The 12,708-nt window shown below is 45.4% G+C and overlaps 1 protein-coding gene across 1 annotated transcript; it reads left to right on the top strand.

Annotated features, from left to right (window-relative positions):
• The first annotated feature begins 322 nt into the window (after positions 1–322).
• On the top strand, positions 323–8,806 carry LOC121582602 (ciliogenesis-associated TTC17-interacting protein-like). The gene is made up of 2 exons (XM_041898531.1): positions 323–438; positions 8,272–8,806. The coding sequence occupies exons 1-2, from the start codon at positions 412–414 to the stop codon at positions 8,551–8,553; spliced, it is 309 nt and encodes a 102-aa protein (XP_041754465.1). The 5' UTR covers positions 323–411; the 3' UTR covers positions 8,554–8,806.
• Positions 8,807–12,708: the final 3,902 nt, after the last annotated feature.

Below are 12,708 nucleotides of genomic sequence, written 5' to 3' on the forward strand. Positions count from 1 at the left end.
AATAGTTGTTTTTCAGTTCAACATCTGTTTAGAATCTGTGTAGGGGTTCCAACCAGGGACTCATAGCTACATTTGGCAAGTTCTTATTGGTCCAAATTGTCGATACATTGAGCCTGAAACAGGATACTTGGGGGTTTGGCCATTGGCAAGGAATTCTAATTGGTCAGCCACATGCTAGGCTTGAGGCTATAAACTACATCCTGTCTCTTTGTTCAGTGGAGAAAACATTGAGGACAGGGAAGAATGAACATCTACCATCTACTTTCCAGCATAACAACTATGATTTGTTCTCTTTGAATAAATATATTTTTCTCCCCCTGATTTGCATTGGGTTCTGTGTTATTGAAGAATAACATCAACTGCTAACAACAGTATGTGTTTGAGAAGAGGCGTCAGGTGTGGGAGGAGGACATGCAGATTCACTCAGAGTTCCTGAAGGTGACATACTTTTGTATACATTTACATTTTTGTCATTTAGCAGACGCTCTTATCCAGAGCGACTTACAGTTAGTGTATACAGTGGGGAGAACAAGTATTTGATACTTACAAAGCATGTAGAGGTCTGTAATTTTTATCATAGGTACACTTCAACTGTGAGAGACGGAATCTAAAACAAAAATCCAGAAAATCACATTGTATGATTTTAAAGTAATTAATTTGCATTTTATTGCATGACATAAGTATTTGATACATCCGAAAAGCAGAACTTAATATTTGGTACAAAAACCTTTGTTTGCAATTACAGAGATCATACGATTCCTGTAGGTCTTGACCAGGTTTGCACACACTGCAGCAGGGATTTTGGCCCACTCCTCCATACAGACCTTCTCCAGATCCTTCAGGTTTCGGGGCTGTCGCTGGGCAATACGGACTTCAGCTCCCTCCAAAGATGTTCTATTGGGTTCAGGTCTGGAGACTGGCTAGGCCACTCCAGGACCATGAGATGCTTCTTACGGAGCCACTCCTTAGTTGCCCTGGCTGTGTGTTTCGGGTCGTTGTCATGCTGGAAGACCCAGCCACGACCCATCTTCAATGCTCTTACTGAGGGAAGGAGGTTGGTGGCCAAGATCTCGCGATACGTGGCCCCATCCATCCTCACCTCAATACAGTGCAGTCGTCCTGTCCCCTTTGCAGAAAAGCATCCCCAAAGAATGATGTTTCCACCTCCATGCTTCAAATCAAATCAAATCAAATCAAATTGTATTGGTCACATGCGCCGAATACAACAGGTGCAGACATTACAGTGAAATGCTTACTTACAGCCCTTAACCAACAGTGCATTTATTTTAAACAAAAAAAGTAAGAATAAAACAACAACAAAAAAAGTGTTGAGAAAAAAAGAGCAGAAGTAAAATAAAGTTTTTATTTATTTATTTTTTATTTCACCTTTATTTAACCAGGTAAACCAGTTGAGAACAAGTTCTCATTTACAACTGCGACCTGGCCAAGATAAAGCATAGCAGTGCGATAAAAACAACAACACAGAGTTACATATGGGGTAAAACAAAACAAAAATCAAAAAAAATACAACAGAAATACAATTAATATACAGTGTGCAAATTTAGCAAGTTATGGAGGTAAGGCAATAAAATAGGCTATAGTGCAAAATAATTACAATTTAGTATTAACACTGGAATGATGTGCAAGAGATGATGTGCAAATAGAGATACTGGGGTACAGATGAGCAAAATAAATAACAATATAGGGATGAGGTAGTTGGGCGGGCTAATTTCAGATGGGCTGTGTACAGGTGCAGTGATCGGTAAGGTGCTCTGACAACTGATGCCTAAAGTTAGTGAGGGAGATAAGCGTCTCCAGCTTCAGAGATTTTTGCAGTTTGTTCCAGTCATTGGCAGCAGAGAACTGGAAGGAATTGCGGCCAAAGGAGGTGTTGGCTTTGGGGATGACCAGTGAGATATACCCGCTGGAGCGCAGACTACGGGTGGGTGTTGCTATGGTGACCAATGAGCTAAGATAAGGCGGGGATTTGCCTAGCAGTGATTTATAGATGGCCTGGAGCCAGTGGGTTTGGCGACGAATATGTAGTGAGGACCAGCCAACAAGAGCGTACAGGTCACAGTGGTGGGTATTATATGGGGCTTTGGAGACAAAACGGATGGCACTGTGATAGACAACATCCAATTTGCTGAGTAGAGTGTTGGAGGCTATTTTGTAAATGACATCGCCGAAGTCAAGGATCGGTAGGATAGTCAGTTTTACAAGGGCATGTTTGGCAGCATGAGTGAAGGAGGCTTTGTTGCGAAATAGGAAACCGATTCTAGATTTAACTTTGGATTGGAGATTCTTAATGTGAGTCTGGAAGGAGAGTTTACAGTCTAACCAGACACCTAGATATTTGTAGTTGTCCACGTACTCTAGGTCAGACCCGTCTAGAGTAGTGATTCTAGTCGAGTGGGCGGGTGCAAGCAGCGTTCGGTTGAAGAGCATGCATTTTGTTTTACTAGTGTTTAAGAGCAGTTGGAGGCTACTGAAGGAGTGTTGTATGGAATTGAAGCTCGTTTGGAGGTTTGTTAACACAGTGTCCAATGAAGGGCCAGATGTATACAAAATGGTGTCGTCTGCGTAGAGGTGGATCTGAGAGTCACCAGCAGCAAGAGCGACGTCATTGATATACACAGAGAAAAGAGTTGGCCCAAGAATTGAACCCTGTGGCACCCCCATAGAGACTGCCATAGGTCCAGACAACAGGCCCTCCGATTTGACACATTGAACTCTATCTGAGAAGTAGTTGGTGAACCAGGCGAGGCAGTCATTAGAGAAACCAAGGCTATTTAGTCTGCCAATAAGAATGCGGTGGTTGACAGAGTCGAAAGCCTTGGCCAGGTCAATGAAAACGGCTGCACAGTACTGTCTATTATCGATCGCGGTTATAATATCATTTAGGACCTTGAGCGTGGCTGAAGTGCACCCATGACCAGCTCGGAAACCGGATTGCATAGCAGAGAAGGTACGGTGGGATTCGAAATGGTTGGTGATCTGTTTGTTGACTTGGCTTTCAAAAACTTTTGAAAGGCAGGGCAGGATGGATATGGGTCTGTAACAGTTTGGATCTAGAGTGTCACCCCCTTTGAAGAGGGGGGATGACCGCGGCAGCTTTCCAATCTCTGGGGATCTCAGACGTTACGAAAGAGAGGTTGAACAGGCTAGTAATAGGGGTTGCGACAATTTCGGCGGCTAGTTTTAGAAAGAAAGGGTCCAGATTGTCTAGTCCAGATGATTTGTAGGGGTCCAGATTTTGCAGCTCTTTTAGAACATCAGCTGTCTGGATTTGTGTGAAGGAGAAGCGGGGGGGGCATGGGCAAGTTGCAGCGGAGGGTGCAGAGCTGGTGGCCGGGGTAGTGGTAGCCAGGTGGAAAGCATGACAGTAGGGAGGCTATATATACAGTAAAATAAAGTGACAGTAGGGAGGCTATATATACAGGGGGGTACCGTTGCAGAGTCAATGTGCGGGGGCACCGGCTAGTTGAGGTAGTTGAGGTAATATGTACATGTGGGTAGAGTTAAAGTGACTATACATAAATACTTAACAGAGTAGCAGCAGCGTAAAAAGGATGGGGTGGGGGGGCAGTGCAAATAGTCTGGGTAGCCATGATTAGCTGTTCAGGAGTCTTATGGCTTGGGGGTAGAAGCTGTTGAGAAGTCTTTTGGACCTAGACTTGGCACTCCGGTACCGCTTGCCGTGCGGTAGCAGAGAGAACAGTCTATGACTAGGGTGGCTGGAGTCTTTGACAATTTTGAGGGCCTTCCTCTGACACCGCCTGGTATAGAGGTCCTGGATGGCAGGGAGCTTTGCCCCAGTGATGTACTGGGCCGTACGCACTACCCTCTGTAGTGCCTTGCGGTCAGAGGCCAAGCAGTTGCCATACCAGGCGGTGATGCAACCAGTCAGGATGCTCTCGATGGTGCAGCTGTAGAATTTTTTGAGGATCTGAGGACCCATGCCAAATCTTTTAGTCTCCTGAGGGGGAATAGGCTTTGTCGTGCCCTCTTCACGACTGTCTTGGTGTGTTTGGACCATGATAGTTCGTTGGTGATGTGGACACCAAGGAACTTGAAGCTCTCAACCTGTTCCACTACAGCCCCGTCGATGAGAATGGGGGCGTGCTCAGTCCTCTTTTTTTCCTGTAGTCCACAATCATCTCCTTTGTCTTGGTCACGTTGAGGGAGAGGTTGTTGTCCTGGCACCACACGGCCAGATCTCTGACCTCCTCCCTATAGGCTGTCTCATCGTTGTCGGTGATCAGGCCTACCACTGTTGTGTCGTCGGCAAACTTAATGATGGTGTTGAGTCGTGCCTGGCCATGCAGTCATGGGTGAACAGAGAGTACAGGAGGGGACTGAGCACGCACCCCCTGAGGGGGCCCCCGTGTTGAGGATCAGTGTGGCAGATGTGTTGTTACCTACCCTTACCACCTGGGGGCGGCCCGTCAGGAAGTCCAGGATCCAGTTGCAGAGGGAGGTGTTTAGTCCCAGGATCCTTAGCTTAGTGATGAGCTTAGAGGGCACTATGGTGTTGAATGCTGAGCTTCACGGTTGGGATGGTGTTCTTGGGGTTGTACTCATCCTTCTTCTTCCTCCAAACACGGCGAGTGGAGTTTAGACCAAAAAGCTCTATTTTTGTCTCATCAGACCACATTACCTTCTCCCATTCCTCCTCTGGATCATCCAGATGGTCATTGGCAAACTTCAGACGGGCCTGAACATGCGCTGGCTTGAGCAGGGGGACCTTGCGTGTGCTGCAGGATTTTAATCCATGATGGCATAGTGTGTTACTAATGGTTTTCTTTGAGACTGTGGTCCCAGCTCTCTTCAGGTCATTGACCAGGTCCTGACGTGTAGTTCTGGGCTGATCCCTCACCTTCCTCATGATCATTGATGCCCCACGAGGTGAGATCTTGCATGGACCCCCAGACCGAGGTTGATTGACCGTCATCTTGAACTTCTTCCATTTTCGAATAATTGCGCCAACAGTTGTTGCCTTCTCACCAAGCTGCTTGCCTATTGTCCTGTAGCCCATCCCAGCCTTGTGCAGGTCTACAATTTTATCCCTGATGTCCTTACACAGCTCTCTGTTCTTGGCCATTGTGGAGAGGTTGGAGTCTGTTTGATTGAGTGTGTGGACAGGTGTCTTTTATACAGGTAACGAGTTCAAACAGGTGCAGTTAATACAGGTAATGAGTGGAAAACAGGAGGGCTTCTTAAAGAAAAACGAACAGGTCTGTGAGAGACGGAATTCTTACTGGTTGGTAGGTGATGAAATACTTATGTCATGCAATAAAATGCAAATTAATTACTTTAAAATCATACAATGTGATTTTCTGGATTTTTGTTTTAGATTCCGTCTCTCACAGTTGAAGTGTACCTATGATAAAAATGACAGACCTCTACATGCTTTGTAAGTAGGAAAACCTGCAAAATCGGCAGTGTATCAAATACTTGTTCTCCCCACTGTATATAGTGTATGTGGAAACCCCTTCAATTAGTGCATTCGGCTATTTCAGCCAAACCCATCACTGACAGTTGTATAAAATTGAGCACATAGCCATGCAATCTCCATAGACAAACATTGGCAGTAGAATGGCCTTACTGAAGAGCTCAGTAACTTTCAACATGGCACCGTCATAGGATGCCACCTTTCAAATCAAATCAAATCGAATTTTATTTGCCACATGCGCTGAATACAACAGGTGTAGACATTACAGTGAAATGCTTACTTACAACAAGTCAGTTCGTAAAATTTCTGCCCTGCTAGAGCTGCCCCGGTCAACTGTAAGCACGGCCGGCCCGCTCATTAGGCAGGATTAGGAGGCCGTCTATGGCGGGAGATTAATGAGGGCGGCATGTTCTGAGCTAAACTGGCCAAGACGCACCTCCAACAACAACACATAAAACCTCACATAATTCTGCCCAAAAATTATGACAATTTCTCTCAACCAGTAGCATATGGACTTTTTAGGTGAGCGCTGATGCCGCCCTGTGATAAGCAGTGCCCACTTTGTCAAAGGCAGGGGCGCAAAATATTTTGTTTGTTCATTCCCAGTGCGCCTCTCCAGGGTGCTGTTGGAGAGACGCATCGCTGGCGCGCTCCACCAACGTTCCGTAAAAAAATAATCTAACTTAAATCATGTAGCAGATATAGGATATGGTAGAAAGAGTATGTGGCCTTTTCTGTAGCCTACAGGCTGGAAATAAAATGTATGACAATGTAATGAGATGGACACTTTTTACATCATGCAGGTTTCTCCGATCAAAGAGCCTAACCTAAATGGCACTCAATTGAATCAAATAAAAAATGTGAACAAACAACATATCCTAAAAACAGGACAGGTCAAAGTAAAATTGACAATATGGAATGGACAATCACAACTACTGTCCAGGAGTTTCACCCCATAGTCAAGATCAGTGGTTTCAAGTTTTTATCCGTACATTTTTGACAAGCTGATCATAGCAAAAAAATAAAATACTTAGGCATTTCCCACTGTGTAAACACATTGCAAATAGGCTCACGATAACTCCTGATTTAAATAGGGTAGCTGAGATTCAGAACTTAAATAGCCAAAATGATTAGTCACAGGAATCAGTGGCCTGTTTTACAAACGGTGGGCCTACCACAAGGATGAGCATTCATACAATTCCATTGCAGGCCGACATGGTAGGCTACACCCCCAACGTCTTTTTTCCTGTCTTTTTTTGTATTTTACAAATGATAGGCTTACCACATAAATGAGCATTCATAAAATGCAGGCTACACCTCAGTAGGCATGGGCTGACGCCTTCTGGACGTATTTTCTGCTGCAGTCCGGATCGGCCTTGATTTTCACATCCATGGACATTGGTTTTTGGTCTGGTCCGGACCAAATCTCAAACAATCATAGACATCTATGTTTGGTTCAGATTTTGTCCGGTCTGGACCAGTCTTGATTTTGCCCAAACATAGACGTCTATAAATAACTTATTTTAAACTTTCATTAAGAACCAAAAATGAGTGTAATTTCAACATCCGGAAAATACATATTTTCAATGTCTGGAAAATCAATATTTTCAACATGACACACTGCCCGCTTAAACCGGAAGCCAGCCACACCATTGTGTCAGAGGAAACACCATACAACTGGTGACCGAAGTCAGCGTGCATGTGCCTGGCCCGCCACAGGAGTCACTAGCGCACGATGGGTCAAGGACATCCCAGCCAGCCACACCCTCCCCTAATCCGGACGACGCTGGGCCAATTGTGCGCCGTCACATTGGTCTCCCCGGTCGCGGCCAGCTGCGACACAGCCTGGGATCGAACCCAGGTCTGTAGTGATGCCTCTATCACTGCGATGCAGTGCCTTAGACCGCTGCGCCACACAAGCTCACAGAACTGGACCGCTGAGTAATGAAGCACGTAAAAATCTGTCTGTCCTCAGTTGCAACACTCATTACCAAGTTCCAAACTTCCTCTGGAAGCAACGTCAGCACAAGAACTGTTCGTGGGGAGCTTCATGAAATGGGTTTCCATGGCCGAGCAGCCGCACACAAGCCTAAGATCACCATGCGCAATGCCAAGCGTCGGCTGGAGTGGTGTAAAGCTCGCAGCCATTGGACTCTAGAGCAGTGGAAACGCGTTCTCTGCAGTGATGAATCACGCTTCACCATCTGGCAGTCCGACGGACGAATCTGGGTTTAGCAGATGCCAGGAGAACGCTACATGCCCCAATACATAGTGCCAACTGTAAAGTTTGGTGGAGGAGGAATAATGGTCTGGGGCTGTTTTTCATGAATCGGGCTAGGCCCCTTAGTTCCAGTGAAGGGAAATCTTAACGCTACAGCATACAATGACATTCTAGACGATACTGTGCTTCCAACTTTGTGGCAACAGTTTGGGGAAGGACCTTTCCTGTTTCAGCATGACAATGCCCCTGTGCACAAAGCGAAGTCCATACAGAAATGGTTTGTCGAGATCGGTGTGGAAGAACTTGACTCGCCTGCACAGAGCCCTGATCTCAACCCCATTGAACACCGTTGGGATGAATTGGAATGCTGACTGCGAGCCAGGCCTAATCGCCCAACATCAGTGCCCGACCTCACTAATGCTCTTGTGGCTGAATGAGATGTTCGACAAGCAGGTGTCCACATACTTTTGGTCATGTAGTATTAGTCTTTCCCTACAAGCTACCCATTACCCCTTACTCTCACCCTTGCCCCTTACTCTTAAACCACTAACCCCTACGTTTCCAACTTGACCTGACGTGTGTGTGTATGTTACAGGAGGAGTTGAAGGCGGAGCATGCCTCGTACCTGCAGCAGCACCCGGTGCTCCGCGCCATGATGAGTGACTTCTTGCAGTTCCTGTTACTACAAAAACCAAGCAACGTCATCATGTTCGCCCGTGAGGATTTCTCTTTCTCTGCTCCCGCCGACCCCCGGGGGGCCCCTTCAACACCTCTTCACCTTGAGGACACACTGTGGTTGCATCTTGATAGTCTAGTAGCTTCCGCTCACAGGCACTTTAGTGAGGACAATACTATTCTGGTTAGCAGTTGTCACTAGTATGTACAGCGGCCCTCGAGATCTAGAGTATTGATCAAATATGAATGCTTTTATGGACGTTTTGTGATACTGTTTTTACTGCCTACTGCTTTTGTTTGAGCTGTATTGAAACAAATTGCAATCAACTCTGTTGATATAGCAATCGCAAGAGTTAGTTATGTCGGTTGGGATGAATGAAAGAAAATCTATTATTTCATGTCTTGTAGGTTTCCCATGCTTAACATCTGTTAACCACTTGATCCTCTAGTGAGAATTCCAGTAACTGCTACTTTGCTTTGGCTCTGATGTGATCAACCCATACATTTGTAAGAATAAAGTTATAAATGAAATTATGCTCATGCTCATCTGACTCAACAAGTAATGCTATTGCTTGTATAACTTTGCTGCCCAGATTTCCTAGGAATGTAACAGCCTTTTGAATAACACAAATTATGTGTGTATAAAATAGCAGAAAGACAAAATGGTATTTGAGAGTTATATTTGGAAGGAAACATCTCAAACTATTTGAGTTAAAATGAAAAGCAAAATGTCATCCATGTACATGTATCTACTGATGCACTGGCACTTCAATGCACTTAAGAGGCAGGGAAGGTCAACTCAGTTAGTGGGGACAGGTCAGGATGGTGAGCACACACCAGATACAGCATCATTACACTTGCACTCTACATTTTCTACATGCTTAGTTTCAGTTTAAGAGAATGTATTATGACCTAAAAAACACTAACTTGAGCCACCGGGAAGGGGACTACACCAAAGTCTGATGAACCGTTGTCTTTTTGACTTGGTGTGATCAGTCTTTAACAACAAAAAATTAAACAAAATCTAGAGGACTACAGTTCCCAGAATACACCTGATACTACCAAGGTACGGCTGCGTCAAGTCGTGGTTGTGTGATTGCGTTGTGTTAAACAGAAAATATCATACAACTGTCTCCTGAGGTGCACATATAGAGCAAGCTAAAGCACAGTCCTCTTAGTCCTAAATAATTTACTTGCAGACAACATTTTCTTCATGTTTCCAGTGGTTGTGTCAGGGTTGTGCTTCCCACCTGCAGATTTTCCCCTTCCCCACTAATCAAATTCCATGCCCCTGCTCTAGCTCGCGCTGGAATGCACGTCCCCGTTCCTGCACGCACTGGGCTCGGCTGTGCTCCAGTGCTAGTGCACATGTACTACTGGGCTCCTGACACTGGAACTAGCAAGATGTCAGCCCCCACGAATCGGCGTATGGTTCCGTGAGTAGATTACGTTGTAAACAACGGTCGGCCATCTTGGAGGCTTTCTCTAGTTATGCAGTGTTCATGTGCTAGTCGGAACTAGGAAACTCTGACATTTTCGACTTGCTAACTGGTTGTAGTTATACGTGTGCTGCTTCAACGAATCAACAAGTCGGAAATGTACTAGTTTCCTAGTTTCGACTAGCATGTGAACGCGGCATTATTATAGCTCAATGGTTGTCACCACTGAGGTATAGGTCATCATAGAGACAAGAGGCGAAGCGAGAGGGATAACCGTTCTTATTATAGCTCAGTGGGGATAATTTATAAATATAATTAATAAATTGGCAACATTTCTTTAAATGGACAATTCTGTGAACTGTCTTGTGCATGTTTTAAATTGACACCTGTTAGCAAAGGCGTCAGCTAGAGATGACGTGCAGGAGCTAGCAGGGATTTGTAGTCTTGCATGATGTCTACATTGATGTTAATTGGCATTTTCGAATCTGAGAGTAAATAGAGCAGACTATATTGATAAATGTCACCTTGTCCGAGTGAGATTTACATGGTTATCAAAACATCACACCAGGGTAAGCCTACATGAAACACAGCCCTTATTTTAAATCGTTCTAAAATTCGCAATGGGAAAAATGAATGGAACCATTTCCCTGTTTGACCGCTAGGTTTATGGGTATTATGACACCACCACTGTGGGGCTCTATGGGGTGCACACTGCCTGCCCTCCAGGACACCTACAACACCAGGTGTCCCAGGAAGGCCAAAAAGATAATCAGGGACCTCAGCCACCCGAGCCACAGCCTGTTCTCCCCGCTCAGAAGCGGGTGTCATGTAGAAATCTTCCCAGTGTGAAATAGTTCCCAATCGTTCTGATCGTGACGTCATGCTGTATAATGTCTCCCAGCGTGAAAATGTTCCCAGTTCAATAATTTCACGTGCATCTCTTTATGTGGATGGCTGAGCTCGTGTGGATGTTTCACTCACACCCTCCCTTGACCTCGGAAAACTGTTCTATGGGCATGTGCATTTGCTTCACACATCTGCCAATCAATGGTAGCCAGGAGTATTGACTCTGACCAATCTTGTTGGGGCGTGAGGTCAGCATATAAATACCCGGACACGCGCGTCAAAGTGCTGAAGGTTGATGTGAGGAGAGATGTTTTGCGATTGCAAAGACTTGGGCACTACGTTTTCGATTGACAGTGCATATATATATGTTTGTTTGTCTGTTTGTTTGTTTGTTTGTTTGTTAGCTATCTATACAAACAAGTTAAAACTGTACACCTCTGGGGGTCCTGCAGGGACCAATGGTATGCTCAAGGGGGGCGTTCCAGCAGGAAAACCAACGGGGTGCTCGAGGGGGCGTTCTTGCAGAAACCAATGGTATGCTTGAGGGGGTGTTCCTGCAAGAACCAATGGGGTGCTCGAGGGGGGCGTTCCTGCATGAACCAATGGGATGCTCGAGGGGAGGTGTTCATGAAGGAACCACTTGGATGCTCGAGGGTGGGTGTCAGGAATGCCTACATGCAGGAACGCCCCGAATTGTGGGCTGCAGTTGCACACTGTTGATTTTAGTATTAAATCTAGCTCTCTATGCCCCTAGCGGTTCAACTCTACCATTGAAATCGTGATGTAGAGTGCCTCTACGTCATCTCAGGGGAGTGGTTCAGTACGAAATACACTCCATTCTAGATGTGCTGGGTGGTACCACCTCAAGGCTTACTATAAAAGCAGGTGACAGCGTGCCTAATTTGGCAATGGTCTTGCTAAGTGGAGGCCTCCTGTAGCTCAGTTGGTAGAGCATGGCGCTTGCAACGCCAGGGTTGTGGGTTCGATTCCCACAGGGGGCCAGTATGAAAAATGTATGCACTCACTAACTGTAAGTTGCTCTGGATAAGAGCGTCTGCTAAATGACTAAAATGTAAAATGTGGAGCAGGTCCGGCGTTATGGGCGGGCCTTAGTGTGCCTGGCCCGCCCTACTTGCCCGTCCAAATAAAATATTGAAATATTGATCATTTATTTGACCAAGACGCACGCCGACAGAAAAACTCATAAATCTCAGTTAAAGCATCCGAGCTAGCAAAACAGCGCCCCTCTGTCTCAGTATGTGTAGACCATGTATCTGATGCCGTCTGGACCAAAAGAGTATGGCATATGTATAAAACGTTTCTCAAATGTCAACCAAAGCTTAACAAACTTTGCCTCATGGGTTTCACTGAAGTGTAGGGCATCAGGGCTTCAGTGGTCGACTGTCCAACTGCTTCAACTGGAGAAGATTGTTGGCTTCCATCAAGGTAGCCCTAGGAAGACAAAGAGAAAATTATCAGTGTTAGGGAAACTAAAACTAGCTTCCGGTTATTTTGTGTGCAAATGCTGATGGTGACCCCAGCAAGGAGCAATAGAGCAGGGAGGTTTCCCAGGTCTCGCCTTCCTTTCGTCCTTCTTCCAAACCAAGTAATTCGCACGGATGTCGAAGCACTTGGTCCCCTTCTTGATTCTCCTCTGGTAGCCCTCCTGTTTCTCCTGCGCCTTGTCGATGTTTAATAAATAAATGCAATTATATTTCATATTATTACAAATACATCTCTTACATATCTCTTGGAGGGACAGAAAATTAATTAACAGCAGACAATAATTTTTACCTGGTCAAAAACCTCCATATCCTTCTCAGCCCATGCCTGAATGTCACAACTTCCTCCGAGGCTGCCTCCTCTCCTTGTTTGGGCAGGCTTCGGCGTTCGTCATCACTGGCCTTCTAGCCACTGCCGCTCCTCATCTCATCATTCCATTTGTTTTGTCTTGTTTATTACACACACCTGGTTCATATCCCGTCATCAGTACTAGGGTTGCACGATATTGGAAATAACTGACATTGCGATATTTTGTTTTTCTGCGATATATATTGCGATATGAAAAAATA

The sequence above is a fragment of the Coregonus clupeaformis genome, chromosome 1 (assembly GCF_020615455.1).
Source record: "Coregonus clupeaformis isolate EN_2021a chromosome 1, ASM2061545v1, whole genome shotgun sequence".
NCBI lineage: Eukaryota > Metazoa > Chordata > Actinopteri > Salmoniformes > Salmonidae > Coregonus > Coregonus clupeaformis.